Source organism: Fusarium coffeatum (genome assembly GCF_003316985.1).
Source record: "Fusarium coffeatum strain FIESC_28 chromosome Unknown BRIP53273_contig_10, whole genome shotgun sequence".
Classification (NCBI taxonomy): domain Eukaryota; kingdom Fungi; phylum Ascomycota; class Sordariomycetes; order Hypocreales; family Nectriaceae; genus Fusarium; species Fusarium coffeatum.
In genome coordinates, this window is record NW_022157809.1 from 36,030 (window position 1) to 57,115 (window position 21,086).

Below are 21,086 nucleotides of genomic sequence, written 5' to 3' on the forward strand. Positions count from 1 at the left end.
GACAAGCTCGACAAGCTATACATGTTTCAAGCATTCAATTGGTTCTAGTCCCAGAAGTTATCGGGAGCCAAGAAGTGGTGCTTTACCAGGACTGGTCAAACCTCCTCGAGATGGTGGTTCTTTAATCCTGGGTGGCGGGCGGGTCGGGGAACAAGTTCGCGGCGGCTGCCGGCCGGGAGGGTCAAAGCTTCAGTGGAAGGAACAGGGGATCTTACAGTGCTTACAGGCGAAAGGGTGTCACGTCAAACGGAGATGAGGTGCTTTGTCCGGCAGTTCTACGGAGGTACTCCAGGTAAGAAATACTCACAGCAAAACAAAAAATAGATAGAGGAAAAGATGGGAAACAGAGACGATATACTGTCGATCTGAGCTGAAAATCATAGCTATTGTGGCGTTCAATATCTCACCTCAAGGAGGGTCACCAAAAGTCTGGGCTCGCCCTTGTATGAGCTGAGGGATGGCGGTTTAGTGGATTACCACGTGGGGGTGACCAAGACAAATTCGCCGAAAAACCATCACATGGGATCTTGATCACTGCTTTTTTCACTTTGTCACACTTTTCACAATTGTGCAATGTTGTTGCAAGTCCGTGCAGAAGTCTGCGCATAATATTAACGTTTTCTTTAGCCCCGATTCAGTCTGCTATTGACATGCTCTCTTGTTCATGGCTTAGACAAAATACTAGACATGGCTGTTCGTACTGTCCTTGCAATCCAGACGTTATTTCTCGTGGTACTGTCTGAACCCGAGTCTCTACCTGAGCTCGAATTAGTCACTTCTCATTTCTCGGGGTAGAATACCACATACAAGACATGAGTGGTGGTTGTCTCGGGGAAGCTATTGAGCTGGGCGCTAGTGGCTCGCGTACTGGTAGGGCTGTGAAATCTCGAAGCAAGAGATTCCGACAGTCCATCTCAGAACTTAGGTTGAGCTCCTTTGAAACGATTTCGATGTTCGAAGTATCTGTTAGGCATTATCAGCATCCACCTTGTTACCAGCTGAGAGTGTGCCTTATTCTCGCTGTGATTCGATTGGGAGAGCCTACCGTAATCTGTCGCTGATGGAGATCTCGAAGTATTTGACATTTTGATATAAGAGGTCATCAGTCTCAGCGACGCTGGGTTACTATAGAAAAGGAGAACTGCTTCAACGTGGCTTGATGATGGAGATATATTAGGGCGGCGTAGAGAATGCTCCGGTGTCCGATATGCTGACACAAAGGCCTCCGACGGGTCAAAGTACTATATCAAAGATTCGGGATATTGTTTTCCAAAAGATAAATCGATCGGGAGACTACTATTGCAGTGAGACTCTATATAAACTATCCAAGCTCACCTTGAACATCCGGCTTGAGCCCGTTCATATACCGGGACACGGGAGGCACAGCGGCCGTAAGTGGGGCATCCGGATGCATCTCGTATCTCGTACCGGCGAACAAGGATCCACTATAACAGAGCTTCAGCCTATCAAGTGTTGTGGTCAGCAAGACGACCGCTTGGCCTCGCAGTATCATCCCAGATTGGCAATAGTTTTGAGCCGCAGTTTGTTTGTTTCGCGAGATACGGGTCGATGTTATTTGTAAGAGGCCTAGGCTAAGGAAGTTGCAAAGTATTAGAAGAGGCTGGTCTGAACTTTCCGGCTGTTGCTAGGGGTTTGCTCAGCCATGGAACTATTGGCGGTGAGGTCGGGGTAGCGAGCTGAGAATGAATGACTTGGTTGGTCTCGTCTATCTGATCCATGTATTGAAGAGTCATGATGAGTAGGACAGTCGACTCTATAGCTTTCATTCCTCGGGTAACCTGCTCTTTATACTCCCCTCTAAACACCCCATTGACGCCCAATCCAAGACATAAGCACATTATAATCTTATCTTTCAGTATTGTCAGCCTCATAACATCTGTGTCATGTCCTGTCACGGGTCATGCTTCATGATGGCGCGTCCTCGTGGTTCAGGCAGAGGGCCCGCTGGTGTGCGCTATCGTTGGTGCATGACCCCTTGCGGGGAGACTTTCCCCATTTCCTATTCGCCAGATCTGCTTTGCTAAGCATCAACGTGCCCAAATCATCCAATCATCGACTGCGCAGCCCTGTTGTCCCTCAGGGTCCCCTCCCACGTCATGCTAGCGTCCAGCTACCTTATCATACTTCCCATGCCGAACTCGGCAGTCATTCATTCTTCCTTCTACATCTCCATCAACATTCATCACTTTCTGTACTGGTCACGATGATTCTCAGGTCCAAAACACTCGCTGCTGGCTCAGCGCTGGTCGCTGTAGTTCGCGCTTCGCAACCTGGAGCTGCCGCGCCTGTCCCAGGTCCCATGAGAGACCTCACTTGGGGTCAGATTAACTTTATCCACACAACTGATACACATGGCTGGATTGGCGGTCATTTTCAAGAGTATGTTCTCCATTCACCCTATCACAAGCTGTGGCTGATGTCTTAGGCCTCAATACTCTGCCGATTGGGGTGACTACATCTCCTTCACCAAGCATATGCGCGACGAAGCCGATAAGCAGGGCGCCGATCTACTAGTCGTCGATACAGGCGATCGCGTCGAAGGAAATGGGTTATACGATGCATCAACTCCCAAAGGCCTCTTCCAATATGATATTTACGCCGAAGCCGATGTCGATATCATGTGTACCGGCAACCATGAGCTTTACAAAGCTTACTCGGCTGATATGGAACACAATACCACTGTTCCCAACTACAAGAACAGCTACCTAGCTTCGAATCTCGATTATATCGACTTCAAGACCGGCAATCGTGTTCCTCAGGCTCCGCGCTACAAGAAGCTCAAGACAAAGAACCAGGGCCTCAACATCGTGGCCATGGGCTTCCTCTTTGACTTTACCGGAAATGCCAACAACACCGTTGTCCAGCCCGTTGAGCAGACCGTTAAGGAGGATTGGTTCCAGGAGGCCATTCGGGAGAAGCCTGATCTCTTTGTTGTGATTGGTCATGTCGGCCTTCGCATGGAGGAGTTCAAGGTTATCTTTACTGCCATTCGTAAACAGAACTGGCATATCCCCATCGCCATTTTCGGCGGTCATGCACACGTTCGCGATGCTGTTCAGTACGATTCCGGCGCTTTTGCTATGGCCAGTGGTCGTTACTTTGAGACGATCGGATGGATGTCGATCGATGGTATCAAGAAGGGTGTCGAGGGTAGCAAGGAGGTCAAGGCAGCTGCTTCTCCTACCTTCACCCGTCGGTACATCGACAACAATCTTTACGGCCTGCATTATCACACTGGTCTCAATGAGACTACTTTCCCTACCGAGCACGGAAGGAGAGTCAGCAAGTCGATCACTCGTGCCCGCAGTGCACTTCAACTCGACTACAAGTTTGGCTGCGCACCTAAGACACTCTGGATGACCCGAGCCAAGCACACTGACAAGAACAGCATTTACCACTGGATCTCAAGCCAGCTTCTTCCCGATATTGTCACCCGAAAGGATCGCAAGGATAAGCCGAGATTGGCTCTCTTCAACACCGGCGGTATTCGATTCGACATTTTCAAGGGAGGCTTCACACGAGACTCCACTTATGCCATCAGCCCATTCACCAGTGGTTTTAGTTACATTCCCGATGTTCCATACAAAGCCGCTTCCAAGGTTATCTCTCTTCTCAACAGTGCTGGAAGAATCCTTACTGAGAACGGTCTTGACGCCAAGTACATGGCCATGCCCGAGCAAGCTTTCCCTGCTCCCGCTCTCAAGGCCCAATTCGAGGCGAACAAGAATGATGAAGAAGATTCGCGTCTTGAACTCCGAAGTTTCTTCGATAAGCCTGATCTGACATCCGGCTACACTACCGTCGACGATATCGGCACTGATGGCGATGATACTATTCATGAGCCCGTCAAGACGTATCAACAACCCAACTGTATCCAGGCTGAGATTGCCATGCCCAAGGATGGTGAACCTGAGACGGTTGACTTTGTGTTCCTTGACTTTCTCCAGCCTTGGATCATCCCTGCCCTGAAGCTTGCGGGAGCTGGTGATTTTAGTGATGGCCATGTTGAGCGATACATCGAAGGTACATTTACGTACCTTATGGCTGATTGGATCAGCAAGAATTGGCAGGGTGACTGTTAAGCTATGTGTGACTAGATGAATTTGGACGCAATTCCGCGGCGTTATAGGTATCTAGAATGGCCCAGGTACAGCATATTGGTAGCATGAATATTGAACATACTTATCCAAACATTTTGGTGATGCTCTTTCTCTTGAAAGGTACATGAATAGCTATCAGTGTTATGGAAGTCACTAGAAAGGCTCAATGTTCGAGTAAAAGGCAATGCAGTAGATTGAAGATGCTATGCTAGTAACGATATATATCTTGAACCCCAACCCGTTGTTGCTTTGCTGTATATGTGCCATATCTCTATTAACAATTCTAAGGAAAGGACCTCATGCAAGGCATGAAAACATGAAAAGACCAAATGCACAAGTTGAATCCAGCTCAGTATCAGACAGAGATAGAAGTTGTTATCAAAAGCTCGAGTCTATAAGACTAGGCAAGCTCTCGTGGCCATCTCGTGTCCTAGTCCACAAGGGACTGCTTAGTTCTGGGGGAACTTGAAGCCGGGAGGGACACAGTAGGGGCTGGCGCTCTTCTTGTAGAAGACGCAGCTAGTCTTGGGAGGGCAAGCTCCAGCAGCCTTGGACATGTTAGTCAATTGTCACATTGGTTGGAAGGGTGATGTTGTTACTTACCACGTACTTGCCGGAGACATCGCAGATCTGCCAGCCAGTCTTGTCGGGAGTGCAAGAGTAGGTACCGGGCTTGCAGCCGCTGGTAGTAGTGTCCATGGGAGTAGCAGCGGCCATGGAGGCGATGGTGGCGATGGCAATGGCGGTGAACTTCATGTTTGCGGTTGGTGGTTTTTGGTAGTGGTGTTGAGCGAGTGTTGCTTGTTGTAGCGAAAGTAGTTGTAGTAGAAGATGATTGTTGATGAGGATGATGAGAATATTCGATTTGGAGGTGATATCGAAGGGTTTATATACTTGATTTCGTACATACAGAGTCTGCCTTTTCAGTATCTGTTTCTATTCTTGTGAGTATGGTCTCACTTACACCAGAGGCGTCAAGTTCCGTACTTCGGAACTCGGCCATAGTCCTATGATACAGCCACGATACTATTTTAGTTCTGCCTCTTCCCGTTGACCAGGGGGAGAAGTAGTTAGTCTCTGAATCACTTTGCCTATACGAGGCTGACTCTCCCCGTAATGGCACTTTCCATTATTCGCATTCGCAACGTTAACTTTGTGGAGGGGAGAAGCTAGACGGGATTGGGATATATTGTAAGCCACTTACACCACAGACGCTAGATAGTCACACGATCGAAACTGCCAGCCCTACAGATGTGGTGCTACTGTTGGAAGATGTTCGTAAAACCTCATCTCATCATTAATACTGTATAATAAGTCCTGTATATCTACACTGTAAGCAGTCTGATGATGCTGTTGAGTGAGATGATCGACATAACCAGCTTACACGACGATACTTGAAAGGGTATCTCATTCAACGACCAAAACAGTAAATACTATCCGCTCTTGAACAAGTCATCCTAAAAATAAATTCCCAAGTCTCATTCATTCAGCCCATTCTACCCCGCAAAAGCAAATCCCGTCACATCATGGCTTCCTCACATCTTATTCGTCAACTCAAAAGCCTCTTCGTGTTTCCCGAAGGATTGACAGGTTTTACGCAGAGACCCTTCAATAAACCCTGACATTGATTGGAACACGAGAATAGAATTGTTGTTTGGTGGTTACACATTAAGACCTTCAGATATCAACTACACGAGCTGAAGGCAAAGCAAGACATACGGACAGCACCCAGCAAGGCATATTGATCGTCAAGGCATCAAACAGCTGACACCCTTCTGTACAACCCGTATAGCTTCCATCTCCCCACCATAAGCTGAATAGTCCTACAATGCGATACGATGCAAACTCATGCAGTTTGACGCATATGCAGGCCCCGATGAGTGGTGATACGAGGGACAATCCATGTGCTGACTGTGCATACATACGGTTACATTCTGGGCTTGCACGAATGCTGAGACGAATTACTTGATATTCTCCGGATGGACTTCTCTTCTTCCGGTTCAGCCCCGCGACATCCGTGGCGCCAAGCCCGTTACTGCTCCGCCCAACGGAAGTCGCGGGGACCCCGATCTCGGGCTGGACTATGAGCACGTGGCTTTGCACTTCAGGAACTTCGAGGCGTTTGGATCGTTACATTTCGAGGCTGACACCACCACCTGTCAACGGAAACACTGAAAATAATCACCAAATTGACATACAATTGGACGGCAGAAAATACAGTACTTTGAGTTCCATTTACAGCTATATCCTATACATACCTATCCCCATTGGCCGGGTCTAGTAATTAGCTCCTAATATGACATACCCTCTTTCACCTTCTCTAACTCTCCCAGCCTCTGTTGATTTGTTTTCTCCTCACCTAAAGCAGTGTTAGCAAAATGTCTGGAATGCGAATGCGAAGGGGTTGTTCTTACCATGGGTGACAGGAATAGCACGCCGCCCAGCAGCGACACAACAGTCAGGATGAGAGTAGGCTTGTTAAACCCATCTCCGAGAATATCGAACATGCCGCTAGGAGCCAATCTTGTTCCAAAGACGTCCACGCCGTAGGCAACAATCCAAGTTGTGCTCTCGACGATAACAGGTGTGGCGAGAATGTTCTTGACACCCAAGACGTTTCGCTGATGAGAAATGACAGATCGAGGGTCGATCTCAATACTGGGGGAGTACTGGACAAGGCCTTCGGCTTCCTTCTCAGCTGGGGTAGAGTCACGACCAACGGGTCGTCGGGCGTCGAGGATCTGGCGGCCCAGACCGGCGATGGAGTGGGCTTCAGGGAGGTAGGCGAGAACATAACGGTTGGCAATACCTTGTCGAGTTTGTGTCACTGAGAGATGGTCGAGTGGCTGAGACACGACGTAAGCTTGGGACTCGACCCAAGGCAGACCAGGTCCATCGGGGGAGTCAACAGGCTTGAGAGGAGAGAATGTCTCGGCATCGCCCAGAGGGCCACGGTCGTTGGGCGAGGAAGACTCGTAGAGGTCGTTGATGACAATCTGGTAGCCTTGGATAGATCGCTTGGAGCCATCCTCAAGGGTGTATCGTCCAAAGAAAGTGCATGCATACCAGTTCTCAGCCATGGTGCATGAGATGGGCTTGGTAGAGTCGACACCAGCGTAAGATTGGGCGGCCAGAACTTGGCCCGAGATGGTGTCAACCAGCTGAACAGACAGAGAAGACGAAGCCTCATCCATCGCAGCGACCACAATAGTGTTGGGGTTGAGGTACTTGTAGCTGACGCGACGATCAGCCAGAACGCGGCCAATAGAAGCGATGGGATCGTGAGAATCACGTTTAGCAATCTCGACGATCTTCTGACCACGGAAGAGCTGCAACTGCCAAACTTCCTCCTCGGTAACCTTGTTGTTAGCTTCAACAAACTTGAGACCCTTGAGGGTCTCGCCTTCGCCTCGGACAACAATAGTCTCGGCAGGAGTAAAACCAGCGGGGACGGGTCCGACTTCGCCGTTGTGGCCGACAGGAAGCAGCCACTTGCCTGCAGGGCTGTCGACAACAACGGTACTGGCGACACGAGGAAGAGATCCTGCGGGCATAACTTCGACAACATCGCCAGTGTCACTCTTGATAGCGACGTACTCGCCCTTGGCGCCACGCAGAGTGACAACACCCTCGTCCTTGGCATACATGCCCTTGACCTCGAGTGTTTCACCAGGAGACTGGGGGAGGACAGACTTGGACCAGACAACCTGGCCCTTGTGCTCAGTGCTCAAGCCGTACATGCGACCGCGGCGAGTTGCAAGAACAATAAGCTTGTTGAATCCGAAAGTGTCTCGGTGCAGACCCTCCTTCTTGCTGACGGTCTCGCCACCAGAGACGCTGGAGATGAAGCGCTCGGGAAGAGAAAAGAGGTAATCAGGAAGGTACCGGAGGTCGTCAATGTGGCGGGTAACACGGTGGATGTAGGCGCTGAGAGGGTTGGTGTGAGCCTCCTCCTCAAGAACCTTGGCGAGGTTCTCAGTGCCGGGGACATCCGCCCAGACAGCAGCGACGGCAGCAGAAAGGCCCTCGGGACGCTTCCAGTCAACCTCGCCGTTGCGGACAAGAACCCAGTCGTCAGACTTGGTAACAGCAGCAGCTCGGATAGCGAAGCCCTCGGTACCAGGCTTCTTGATAACCTCAGCAACAGCATGGACAGCCTCGATATCACCAGCAGGCTTGAAAGCCCAGCGAGCAAGGACAGCATGAGACTCGGAAGAGACAACCAGAGTCTCGTCGTCAGTAACGCGAGCAAAGTAAACGTTAGCTCCATCGGAGCTGGTGGAGAAGGCACCTGGGCCGGAGAGGTGGGGAAGCTCGTAGGCCTTGGAGACCTGGCTAGTCTTCAGATCGGTGTGGTAAACCTCAGCCTTGTTTCCAGTCTTGGTTCGAGTGTGGACAAGAAAATGGGGCTGCGATTGAGTGAGATGGGGGGCGTGGATGACAACGGAGACAGCGTCGCTGGGCAACTTAAGATCCTGAGTAGTCTTGCTGCCGAGAACGTTGACCTTGAGCTTGGAAAGGCTGCTATCAGCCCAAGCAAGAATAGGAGCAGCTGAGTTGCCGCCAACAAACATAACATCCTTGGGTCCGTGGACATCGCCCTTGGTGCCAATGGCAAAGTCGTCCAATCGTCCTCCAGTAAGAGTATCGAGCGCAGTAACCTTGAGGCTGTAAGAAGCAGGTGATCCATGAAGGCTGACAACGTAAATCTTGGAGATATCGGTCGAGACCTGGAGAGGAATGTTGTGAGCGACCTCACGGAACTCCCAAACAACCTGTCCCAAAGTACCATGTATACGTCGTAGAACCGTAGTGCCGTCCTCATCGTACAGGACCAAAACATCCTTTCGAGAGCTCTCAGTAATCTCCAGAATCTCCAGATCCTTAACCTCGCCCTTAAACTCATTGTGCCAGACGTTACGACCAGTCAGCGCATCCCAAGCCTGCACTCGAGATCCATACGCCGCAGCAACCCAGTGTTCGCCCTCAGCAGCGCGCAAGAAACCGCCGCCATTGGTAATATCATCCGCAATCTGCTGACGCCAAACAACAGCGCCATTGCTGGGGTTGACAGCACCGACAATGCCGACGTCGCTGAGTGTGTAAAGGAGGCTCGCCTTATCTTGCTTTCGGGGTCGATGGAAGAAGGTGGTTTCGACCTGGGGGACGCCTACGAGCGCGTGGTGGAAATCGATTTGGCCGACTTCATCCTGGAAGACGGCAGCGCCGAGGGACGATAGCGCCAGAAGGAGCAATGGTTGTAGTGAGAGCCGCATTGTGGTTGTGTTGACGGCGTTGTGCGGCTTCACGCTTGGGGAGCTTCAGAGCTGGCTGTTGCATCATGGCGGGCTATCTGTTCGTTGCGCATGCTTAGTCATCCGATAGCTAGGATAAGTAAGCTCCAGCTCAACTTGTCCTAGCACGATAAGATGACGAACACTATGAGAATAAATGATTGATATATTTTATTATTCAACAATATCGAATAAGATTATTTTATATGACTGAACTTGTATCTATTGGTTGCGGGAGCGTGTGTGGCAACGCTTCAGAAGCAGGCGCAATATACACAGCAATCATCTCACCGGCCAAAATGCTCCGAACTCAGACATGTAGAAGATATATTTATCACGATTTTTATTTAATAAAATAAGGCTTTAGACTTCTTTAGACTTCTTGAGACTTCTCAAAGAGCTCGAAGTTTAATCACTTCGCCAAGAGGCAGGCCGTTTGTGAGTTTGCACGCGAGTTACCATCATGAGACTGCCCCACGAGTAGCAACAGATCCCGTGCCACCAACACAACCCGATGTCTCAAATCTTCAGGCTATACAAAATCTTGCACTCACACCTTTGCCGTTAAGAAAATGGGAATAATCAAGGCTATATCGAAAACCTCTTTGTTTCAGATCAGAAACACGTCTCGGGATGAGTTCTCATGTAGTAGTCATGGGGGCCAGAAACTCAAGAAATGCCATCATCGAAGCAATCACGACTTGGCACAGTATGTCCATATATAAATGACTTCCTCTTTAGTAAAATGGAAATTTATACCAATAATGTGTCTGATTCCGTTCTGAGATGACCGAAACTCAGAAGCTGCTATATGATATGGAGGTTAGTCCTACACTCTCCTCCAACTGCAACCCACTTACACAAACAGCCCCGATCTCTCATTCCCTCCTGGACAGATACCCCGATTCCAAATCTAACCCTCTCCGCAAGCGGTCTTCTCGTCCTCGCCGACCTCCGCACAATCTCCCGCAGAACAGCTCTCACCGGCGGAGCCTCCTGGGTCGACGCCTTCGTCCTCGCTCCCGGCTTACACTACCAACAAGCATGCGATGACCTCGAACGCGAAGCCCCCGTTGGCTTGGTAGCTTTAGCGCTCGGCGAGATGCAGTATGCTGTGAAGAATACAATGACGGCGAGCTATCTCAAGGGTTTGTTCAAAGATGACGAGGATAGCATTACTTTGACTGTTGGGATTGATACGCCGTGGGATGTTGTCAAGTTTGTTGGGAAACTTATTAAGAAGAGAAGAATCTCGGATGAGGAAGATGATGATGCGGATCATGATGATTGGGCTTCACTTTCGGATGTTGACTGGTTCAGTCATCTTCTCTACCTCGGCACACCCGTTATCACACTTACATCTATATCCTTCATGGTCATACTCGAAGACTGGTGGGGTCTCGCTATTCTGCTCATGCTGATCATCTCCCGCATCCTTAACATCTGGGCCATAAAGCAACGCATGACTCATTCCGAATCTGCGCTTGAGAGCATCGACATGACAGAGTACACCATCGATCTTGGCGGAGGACACAGCGTGCGTCTTCGTGGTCCGGATGCAGACCTGCAAGCCATCGTTACGCATGCTTGGTTGCGTGCGCAGTCAGTTCTCGAAGGGTACATTGAAGCGGTGGCTAAATTAATGGTATACATGTCTGCTGCTATAGGAGGAAACATGTCGCAGGCAGGTGCCATTATCCTCATGGGCTTGTTGCTTGCGAGTGCTGCGTTATTAGGGTTAAGTAATGCACATGCACGAGGCTTTCGTATGCATGGCCGTTATGCGATGCCTGAGAGGAAGAAGGCCAAAATGGCAGAAGAGTCTTTCTCTACGGGTAGGAGTAGCGTCATGATAAGGCAATTAGCAGCGGAATAACTTAGCATACACAGCACTGCAATTTGACTCTTATATCGGATAGACATAATTTGTATTCCCTGTTGTCCATGAAATCATTAGAGCTAATGGGCTCTGAAAGTAATCGTATTATACAAACTCCCCTCTCTTATCGGACTTGCCTAAAATCCAATGAGCCAAGCCATGTTATGTATAGATATATCGGTGTAAGTTGTTCCCCTCAATTGGAGGAAGCAAGTCCCACAATTCCTCCTAAGCGGCAGCATCATCCTTCATTTCTTGATCCTTTTGTTCTCCTTCAGTCACCGCAGGCTCTGGCACTGTGGGTGCCACCACGGCGGGAGCTTCGAGGGTAGGATCACTGGGCTTCTCTTCCTCCGTAACCATGGGCTCATCGACTGGTGCTTCTGGGGCCGCTGAAGGTATTAAAGATGGTTCGGGAAGGACCTCGGATTTTGTTTCTGTGGGTGCATCTACAGGTTCCTCGACAGTTGGCTGAACCTCTGTCTCGGCAACAGGTTCAGGTCCAATCTCTGCGACAGGCTCCTCGACGGGCGCGGCGACGGGCTCAGCAGCGGGTTCAGTAATAGGCTCAGCCGCAGGTTCGTTGGCAACCTCTGCAGGAGCCTCAGGTGCAGGCTCTGCTGCAAGCTCGGGCACTGATGGAGTTGGTAGGTCTTCCTTCATGTCTTCAATATCTTTATGCTCCTCGTCAAGCTTATCCATCAAGCTGGCAATCATATCAGGCGACTCGCCTTTAGCGACTTCTTCAACCGCAGGAGGAATGGACTCCTCCTTGACCTCTGGCTGAACCGGTGTTGGTGACTTGGCCTTCTCTGCAGCAGGTTCTTGCACGGTAGTTTCAGCGGGTGGCTCTGTTGGGGGATCAACAACTGAGGGAGCAGCAGCCGGGGCATCTGTGGTATCAGAGATGGGCGCAGTGATCGAAGCCGAGTCATCAGGCTTAATGCTATCTTCTGTCAAACCAGTGTCGTTCTGTTCCAATTGCGGTCTTGTTGGAACAGCTTCTTCACCAGGTTGGACTTCACCAGGCAGGACATCAAAGGGAAGTTTGGCCTCACTTCCAGGGGCAGAATGTCCTTGCTCACGCTCACCAGAGCTTCCTGGAGGCGTCGTAGCAATGTTGCCAACTTCTTCAGGTGGGGGAGGCAGTAGTGCTTCGTTGTCGGTTGGCTCCAGCATGGGAACATCACGATCGGCTGCGGCCTCAGGAGCCTCTCCAACAATTGTCGATGGCGGTTCGGCCACGGTTGACTCAGCAGGCTCAGCACCAGGGCCAACTGCTGGAGGTTGATCAAGTCCGAATGGAGCATTTACAGCCAGCTTGAGCATGTGCTCCTCATCAACAGTTCCCGTCGCATGGGGTTGAGTGTCATTGACAGGGGGGTCCAAAGATGCCTCTTTGAGATTCTCCTCGGTCAATTGCGGTTCCTTGGTCGCGTCGATATCTGAGAAAGGGGCATCAACCGCGGCCTTGATCGCCTCCTCTGCGTTCATTTCCTTTGCGGGTGAAGGCATGACAACATTCTTCAGAGGGCTTCCCTCAAGTCGCGATTCTCCGGGTGTAAGAGGTGGTGGTGCGAGACTTGTGGGACTTTGTTGCGCAGGTTCTGGTGTGTCGTTCTGCATGACAACATCGGTTTCGTCGTTTTGAAGAGCAGCTGGAGGTTCAGCATGGGCTGGTACGGGAGCCGGAGGCGGAACGGGAGCAGGTTCGGCGGTTGTTGGTGGTGCGGCGTCTGTCATCTCGTGATCTTGCTGCTTGTTGTTTTCACCGTGCGCTTGACTATCCGGAGCTGGTGTAGCGTCTCCTTCTTCACCGTCTTCACCTTCGTCATCTTCCCCATCTTCATCGTCATCGTCATCGTCAGCATCGACCATTGGGCTATCCTGGTTGGCCGAATCTTCGCGCTCCTGTTTGATAGCCTATAAAAAGTCAGTGCCAGGGTACAACAGATCCGCAGATCATAACGTACAGCTTCTGCGGGGTTTTCAGGCTTGACTGGAGCAGCAGGTGTGGCACCATCTGCAGTTCCAGCAGGGGCCACGGGGGCAGCTCCAGCTTCAGGAAGAGGGTTCTTGATCTTCTTTTTGCCGCGACCAGGACCAGCCTTGGTCTTTCTCTTGGGAGGTGGTGGCCTTCGTCGGTTGGGACCAGGTGTGCCGGCCAAAGACTCTGCGCCAGCGGCGGGTGCAGGTTCGATTCTCGTAGAGACGATTTCTCCTTGGACCTGCTGGCCTTCTCCCAGTGTGACCTCTTCGGTGTATGGATTTCCAGCGGCGTCGATCCTCCTCACAGTAGCCCTAGTAACTGTTGGTCCCTGGACCTTCTCTTCGACTGTCCGGCTAGCAATCGTAACGGTGTTCTTTTGTCGCTTCGCAAGGTGAGATGCACCGGAATTATCGAGGTTTCGCGGTAACTGCTTCCAGACCTTGACACTGAAGCCTCTCGCACTTGTGTCCTCCTCTTTCTTCTCTGGCTTCTCGGGAGCTGCATCGGCGTCGCCCTCCTGTTCCTCGTCTGGCGCAGGCCTCTTGTACAGTCGTCCGGATCGCGCGGCGGCGAGTAGCTCCTGGCTGTGTGCGGGAAGTAGATGGGAATCCTTGGGCATGCCATGAGGCAGATCGATCGACCAGATATCGTTTTGTTGGTTTTGTTCTTGCTGTTGCGGCGGCACAACGCTTATCCACTCTTGTCGCCATTGTCGCACGGGTAGACCTTTGAATCGTTAATACGCGTTTCCCACTACCCTCAATATCATCGTACCTTCGAAATCGTCATGCTCGGCGTAGCCAGCTCTGTGGGCGCGACGCGTCTATTTAAAGTTAGTTGACCCGTTGCATGCGCAAGGGAAGCAAACCGCGACTCACTCCAGGCGCCATCGCTTTGTATGCAAAACAAAAATGAATATTATGATTCTATACCAATGACAAAAATGCTGCGATTGATAATGATGGGGTTTCAATGCACCGCCGTGAAATATGCTTTTCCAGAATTAATTGTACGAGGCTGAGTCGCGATTCGCGTGGACAGTCGAAGGTTATGGTTGGTTGACCAATTGAAAACGTCGTTCCCCGCTGACGTAATACGGTTTAAAGAGAATCTGGAGGCGATAACCATCAAATCGAGAGGGAAAAGTAACCGTAAGCGCTCTTGTCGTTTGATTTGAAAATAATTGAAGCCCTTTTTGTTTAGAATTGACTTTCTCTGTTCCAACTGTCTGCCTTTTCTTTGGAGGCTCTAAGAGAGCGCCTTAACCTGAGAGTTCAATCCACCTCTGTAAACCGTAAACCGCATAGAGACGTTTCCAGACAAAACAATGGTTGAAGGGCGAAATGGATTCAAGATTGGAATTTTCCGTCTATTGAAGCCCACGGCCCCCCTCCTCCAACTTGAAGGCTCCTTGTAGCTCGCTGACGCCTTTGATCTTTGATGGTATCCGATACATATACATTATCCCCAAACCCATGCTACTGTACACTCGATTGTCTCTTTATGTTTTATCCAGTCGTTTCGAGAATTCGTGACCGTGAATCATTTTAGTCGTAACTGCAAAAATGATTAGCAATGGAGGTTGGTGGCGATACCAGCTTTTTTTCACTCACCCTTGCTCCTTCTGTCTCAAGATCTCTTGATTGTTTCCTGTCTGCTTGCCCTGTCTGGAGTCAGTATACCAGATATATAACCCAGAGGATATGACTTACAGAGATTCCGCCCTCAACGACTAACCGGTCGAGCTGGTAGAACTGGCTGATGACTGTTTGTCGCTGCTCACTTGTCAGCGTTTCGCCCACGTTAGCGATACACATCCACCACGCACCTTCAAGCTCTGAAGCTCCTTGATTCCATGCTGGACCAACTCCTGCACCTTCCGGCTATCTTGCTCGCCCTGGTGCTCTCGGAAAGCATCTCTCGTGCGTCGCTTCGCATACTCGCGGAAGTTGTACGCAGAGAACTGCGAGCCTTGCCGTAATAGTTGGCGGTACTGCGCAAAATTCGCCGTTAGCCATGATGCATATTTTGGAAAATGCCATAATCCCTGCAGGCTGAGGGGACCCAATGCGGGGGAAACTCACGAGTGATCGAACTTGCTGCGACATGTCTCCCTTGATTGTATTGGCGACAGACATTTGATGTGGGTTGAAGGTTGAGGAAACGGCTACAAATTAGATTTGCGACGGGCTTGGAGGTGTCCGATGATGCAAGACATTCAACACTGCGAGCTCGGTGTTAGTCGGCGCGGAGAAATTTGCCGCCCCGGCCGGCTTTTCCGGGGTAAGTGTTTTGTACTGTGCTGCATAACAGAAATCATGCGGTTCGGACAGTGTGTATAACTCTTATCAGTCGGCACTTACCTCCGTGATAATCGGGAAATTCAACAATCGGATAAGAAAATCCATGGTTTTTCATGAAAGATAGTATAAAGGTCATACTGTTGGCATTTTATTCTCTCTTATTGAGCTTCATATTGTAGTCCAAGAACTCTGTTCTTCTCATCTTCCAAGTTCGATAACTCCCCTGAAGCTGTACCAAGCTGTCCGGCATCCATTTCATTGTTTGAAGAAGCATTCAACAATTGGACATGCCACCACTCAGCCTGCAAGCCTGGACGCATAATCACTCGAGTCTAGCTGAAATTTACTTTGGCAGTATCTAATCGTTCATATCACTTTACTATCCTCTTGAGAGCATTGAAAGCTTTCGTGATTCTGATTACCCTATAGATCTATCAAGAAACCCAACCAAGAATGTTATCATTGGCAATGCATATTCATCAGTGACAGGTTAGATATGTGCTCTACATAACATAACGAACCCTTGATGAACTACATATATCTCATTCCAACACAACCACTGGTTCTGTAAGTATTCAGGATTCCTCAATGTTGCAAGGAACTGGACCGTCAACTTTGTTCGTTACCTAATAGCCACTTACACCAACAAAATGTCTCCCATCCTCGACCTCAACCTCTTGTCCACAGAGCAAAAACCTTGCGAAATATCTTATCATGTAGTCCATCCTGCCAAGTAAACTTCTCGTAACTATCATATCCCTTACATTCGATAGAAACGGACATTCCCGCCACCTGTCTTGAACCCTAAGGTATTTCAGCTGCATACTATTCCACTCGATAGCCAATCCTCCTCATTGTGATGCAGGAGAGAAATGATCGGCTTGAATTCAAGCATCTAGAACAGGCTTCTATATGAAGGCCTCTTCACTCGCGCGTGTTGTCTCGGGCCTAGAGGCTGTTTCTCTTCGGCTGCAATGGTCACCGTTGTGGCGGTCGGGACGGAGACGAGAACCGTATGCAAGGGAAGTCGTGGAAGTTGGCGATGAATGTCACTAATGGGAACGAGGCCTCCACATAATTGACTACGTGACTATGATCAATCAGAAAATAACCCTGGTTGCATCCGATGGCAGGACTTCCCCATGCTGCATGTCCCTCCCATTATGGCCAAGGTCGGTACACCCTGTATATCGGATCGAGACGAAGAGTAGTCCATTTCAGTGACAAATGTTGCGCTCGCCAAAGAGTTCCGGAACCCCTTGCATATGGAACTCATTACTAGCGCATACGGGCATCACCTGCATCTCGATGGCCCCTTGCGTCGAAGCAGCCACACTTTGATGCGAGACCTTTTCGATGCGATGCAGGTTACTCCGGACCGGTGAGATGCGGCTTGCGGCACCCACGAGGCCGACTACGGATCTGGGTCTTTTTGAGAAGCAAGGCAATGACATCCAATGCCTCTCCCAAGAAATCTGAGTTGTGATACTTGTGCAACCTGTCGTACGATGTTGCTACACCAGGATGGGTAAGTTGGAAGAGAATGATGAACGAGGCCAGCGACATGTGTAGTGCAGCGTGCTATGGGAAGCCATTAGGCATTGAGGCTGAGAAAGAAGGGACGGGTAGCAACATGAACCATTCCGAAACGAGGTTCGACTGTGCACTAAGTGTATGTACTCTTGATAGATTACATTAAATTTTGACCATAACTTTTCTAAGGGCATGCGCTTGCAGTAACGTCTAACTAGATGGGCTTTGAAGTAGATTGCAGTTGTTAATGATGGCGCGGAATTGCGCATCCTGTCTCGCCAGCTCTTCATCTTGTTGATCGCCTGCAGGAGTCGTCATAGATGAAATTGCTGTCTCAAGTGACTCTGAAGTAAATCCATTGGTCTCAAGCAGATGATCAACCTTTGTCTTCTCTCCGAGATCCGTCGTTAATTGGGCCGTAAAATTGTATCGGTTTTGGCTCAGGTTCGGTTTCACGATGGTGACGGCCTTGGTCGGTTGCTCGGCTGACAGTGGAGGTATGAAACAGAGGTTGGTAACAGAGGCATTGAGATTGGCAACTTCTGTAGGATGGGCGTTCTCAGCCAGAGTCCAGCGTAGGATCTTGCCCTTAGTGTGTCCGGACAATATTGAAGTACCATCATATGTGAGAGCAAGACACGATGGTTGTCCAAGTTCCGGATCTGAGACAGCTAGTGGGGAGTTGACCTGTACGACGATAGACGGCAGCTCCGTGCTGCGGGAACCAAGCAACGGCTTGTCACCACCAAATAGCTCGACAAGATAGACAGCTCCAGCTTCTGAAGACACAAACAGAGCCCTAGCACTTGGGTCGAGACGAGCACAAAGGGGAAAGCTAGGGAACAGCACTGTACGGAGAAGCTGACCAGTTTGGTAATTCCAGATGATGCATGTCTTGTCCTTACTGGCAGAAACACATATGCTGGTTTCCGGATTGGTGCCAGGTCCGACAGTTAGACTTGTGATGGCACCTCGGTGGTTAGAGAGTGTTTGATCGGGCTCCTGGTCCAGCTGAGTATCGGATTCTAGAAGACGTGCTATCGACCAGACGTTGATGTTGGAGTCATCGGATCCTGAAAGAATGTGATATGGCGTTACAGCCAAGCATGAGACGGCCTGGACATGACAAGGCGGCGTAGACACTTGTCGTCCGGTACAGGTCTAAATCAGTTGTCAATATTCATGTGCGATGTAAGTGTGTACGACATGCAACGGGGCAGTGACGGGACTGAGACCAACTAACCTCCCAGAGAAATAGTCTACCTTCGGTAGATCCAACCACCAATGTTTGACCGGCCAGGGCCAAGCTGCGGATCCTTTCGGGAAAAGGTACAAGAGCCTCTTGGTTGCCACGTTGACGGGAATAGACGTGAACATGAGCCTTCTGGTCTTGAGCGGTAAAGATGTGAGTCTGACTGACGGCTAGGCCGTTGACAGGGGCTGAACTCTTCTTGAAAGATTGCTTGATAGTGTGAGAAGGTGTGAGGGAGTGAGCATAAATGCCGACATCCTTAGAGATGGCAGTATTCGCAGCAAGAGGAGGACCTGAAATGGCCGAGATGAACTCTTGAGTTAACATTGTTTCGTCTGGTCAATGCTCTGTTTCGAATAGAATAAACTATTCAGCCGTATGCCCGTACAAGGCTGAAAGATCAAAGGGCCTATCAAAACTCTGGCGGGCCGAATTGAGGAATGTTTGTTGGCTCAGTCGCCGGAAGTATGGACGCGGGAAGAGCCCGAGCAGCCGGAATTGTCCAAAGCGAGGGTACAGTTTGCTCTACAACGGCTTCGTTCTAGGAAATTGGAAGCGCTGTAGAAGAAGCAAACACCGGGAGAACGGATCCGTTGGTTGTTGAAGTGAAATAGCCAACTTGAACAAGCACTTACAGCCTGGTGTTGCAAAATTGACCAATGAGAGTGAACCTTGCAGTTTTTCCAGTGACTTTTTGAAGGGTCTAGGCGCACTCAATATTTTGCTGGGCCAAGACGCAGGTGAAACGAAACGAAATGTCTGGTGAAGGATTCCTAGTGTGTTTGTCTGAATGCAGGAGAAGGGAAGGGTGCAGAAAGGACTTTTCTTTGTCTTTGTTTGCTGCTAAATTATGCACGAGCTTTGACGTTCTTTTGGCAGCCGCGAAGTTTTGCTTGCTTTTTTTTTGATGAAGCTACTGCCAAATTCAGCCGCGGGCGGTGAGTAAGCGGCGAGCGTCGATTAGCGCGACAGACAGTACGTCTAGACAGTGTGAGACTGTGTAAACGATGCTGAAACGAGATCATTAGCACTGTATTATCTAGACGGGTTTACAGGAACTACAGGAACGGGAAGATCTGAAGCTTCTCGTTTAGTGGAAGCTAGGATCTAAGCTTGTGTTGCCCGGTTATTACCTGTCCCTTGTGATGGTTAATTGATTGAGCTAAGCTCTCAGTTTATAGAGCAATCATGAAAGTGCTCAGGTTATTGCCTGCTAAACCCAGGCCGATTTGAGGTAATTGCAACGGTGGTTGGAATTACAAGCGAGAAGGTGCACTCAACCCACGGAGCAAGACTGCAATTCAGCACCTGCCCCTTCTGTACCTGCCTACTGTAATGTCCAAAATACAGGAGGGAAGGAGCTGTCTACCGTCCACCACCATCAACCAGGCGGTTCGTGTCCTTGCATATGCGTTGCTTTTTACTTCTTGCATTATTGGTTCATCCTTTTTCATCCCTTACCTCTCTAATCGCTCCACGCCAATCGACTTCCAAGAAAATGACTGATGTCTTGCCCGCCGTTAAACCACCACTACTGAAAGTGTCTCTTGCTGCATCCTTTTTCTTGTTCTTTCTCGTTCTGCGTCACTCTAGGAACATCTTTCACATACCAACGCTAGTCAACTCTAATGGAGCACCAGCCCAGGGGATTCTTAAGCGAATCCAGACCTTGCCAGCGATCTCCATCTGACAGAACTTAGAAGTGACAGATCGCTTCGCTTGACCTCATCATGAAAACACATGGCCTCAGCTGGGCTTGACAAGTGATATCACTTGCGCCCATCTCGTCACTTTCTTTGCAGGAACATTTCATGATGGCCATGTGGAATCTGATAAGCCTAACGCTTTACACGCATGTCAGCCTTGGAGACCCGGTTATGATCCCCCTTACATCCAATGCTACACCCGCAGATACCCAGCCCCCCCTACCTTGTCAGGTCGGCCTGTCAGATATGCCTGGATTCTCCGCATCTGCACATCGCATCGCATCGATCCCCTGGCGACGTTGAAATATTGATCACTAGCATTGTTGTCTCCCTGCTTACAGATCCCACCACTACTCGTCCCCCCGGTGCGATTACGAACAACGTGCGGCTAGTCTCTGGAGCTTAATTGTTGCCATTATCTTGTGGCCTAGACTTATCAGAGTTCGAATGCATGCCAGTCTTCCGTTTCAGCCACAGAACCAACGCCAACTTCAAGCTAATCGGGCGAAGATGTTCAATGTCTTTGATCGCGTCCGGTGGCACTTTGTGATCAGAACCATCAATTACTGCATTCTGCTATTCCCGGATAGTCCACCAACTCGCGCACCTCTTCAGTCCCAGTGACGCAGAATTGGTAATCTATTGGTGTCAACAAGCTTAGCCAACACAGGACTTACACCCTTGTTGACAACGACTTGGCACACAGTAACACCGGAATACGCTTGTCCGAGCGCGGATGTGTATTCAGCTTTCTTTTCTGACCTCGGTAGTCAGCTGCATTGACGCTGGCTTTCAGGTAGCGTTCGCGGCCGGATGTTCGCAGTATTTGCCCGCTTGAGACTCTTGTGAAAGCTAGGAGCGTATTCACTTTCATAATAATCCTAGTGGAGACCTATCACGACAGATCCAGAATCCCGAGCTGGGAGGTTACAGTGCTTGGGGTGTGGAACATTGCCCGATGCCCTTTTTGTCCTCCCTTGCGCATCATGTTCTTGTCCTCCTTGATCA

At 49.8% G+C, this 21,086-nt stretch overlaps 7 protein-coding genes across 7 annotated transcripts; 2 read left to right on the top strand and 5 right to left on the bottom strand.

Annotated features, from left to right (window-relative positions):
• Nucleotides 1-2,224: 2,224 nt before the first annotated feature.
• FIESC28_00448 (uncharacterized protein) lies at nt 2,225-4,103 on the top strand (the record flags this gene model as incomplete). Its single annotated transcript, XM_031154599.1, has 2 exons — nt 2,225-2,400; nt 2,447-4,103. The coding sequence occupies 2 exons, from the start codon at nt 2,225-2,227 to the stop codon at nt 4,101-4,103; spliced, it is 1,833 nt and encodes a 610-aa protein (XP_031021338.1).
• A 467-nt stretch (nt 4,104-4,570) lies between these two features.
• FIESC28_00449 (uncharacterized protein) lies at nt 4,571-4,877 on the bottom strand (the record flags this gene model as incomplete). The annotated part of the gene is made up of 2 exons (XM_031154600.1): nt 4,571-4,669; nt 4,725-4,877. 2 exons carry the CDS (start codon nt 4,875-4,877, stop codon nt 4,571-4,573), a joined length of 252 nt encoding a protein of 83 aa, XP_031021339.1.
• A 1,564-nt stretch (nt 4,878-6,441) lies between these two features.
• Nucleotides 6,442-9,397, bottom strand: FIESC28_00450 (uncharacterized protein; the record flags this gene model as incomplete). The annotated part of the gene is made up of 2 exons (XM_031154601.1): nt 6,442-6,480; nt 6,536-9,397. 2 exons carry the CDS (start codon nt 9,395-9,397, stop codon nt 6,442-6,444), a joined length of 2,901 nt encoding a protein of 966 aa, XP_031021340.1.
• Nucleotides 9,398-10,201: 804 nt separating this feature from the next.
• Nucleotides 10,202-11,334, top strand: FIESC28_00451 (uncharacterized protein; the record flags this gene model as incomplete). Its single annotated transcript, XM_031154602.1, has 3 exons — nt 10,202-10,237; nt 10,284-11,250; nt 11,306-11,334. The coding sequence occupies 3 exons, from the start codon at nt 10,202-10,204 to the stop codon at nt 11,332-11,334; spliced, it is 1,032 nt and encodes a 343-aa protein (XP_031021341.1).
• A 188-nt stretch (nt 11,335-11,522) lies between these two features.
• Nucleotides 11,523-14,174, bottom strand: FIESC28_00452 (uncharacterized protein; the record flags this gene model as incomplete). The annotated part of the gene is made up of 4 exons (XM_031154603.1): nt 11,523-13,217; nt 13,268-14,010; nt 14,059-14,107; nt 14,163-14,174. 4 exons carry the CDS (start codon nt 14,172-14,174, stop codon nt 11,523-11,525), a joined length of 2,499 nt encoding a protein of 832 aa, XP_031021342.1.
• A 657-nt stretch (nt 14,175-14,831) lies between these two features.
• FIESC28_00453 (uncharacterized protein) lies at nt 14,832-15,422 on the bottom strand (the record flags this gene model as incomplete). The annotated part of the gene is made up of 5 exons (XM_031154604.1): nt 14,832-14,841; nt 14,898-14,947; nt 14,997-15,059; nt 15,113-15,277; nt 15,369-15,422. The coding sequence occupies 5 exons, from the start codon at nt 15,420-15,422 to the stop codon at nt 14,832-14,834; spliced, it is 342 nt and encodes a 113-aa protein (XP_031021343.1).
• A 1,908-nt stretch (nt 15,423-17,330) lies between these two features.
• FIESC28_00454 (uncharacterized protein) lies at nt 17,331-18,699 on the bottom strand (the record flags this gene model as incomplete). The annotated part of the gene is made up of 2 exons (XM_031154605.1): nt 17,331-18,281; nt 18,364-18,699. 2 exons carry the CDS (start codon nt 18,697-18,699, stop codon nt 17,331-17,333), a joined length of 1,287 nt encoding a protein of 428 aa, XP_031021344.1.
• Nucleotides 18,700-21,086: the final 2,387 nt, after the last annotated feature.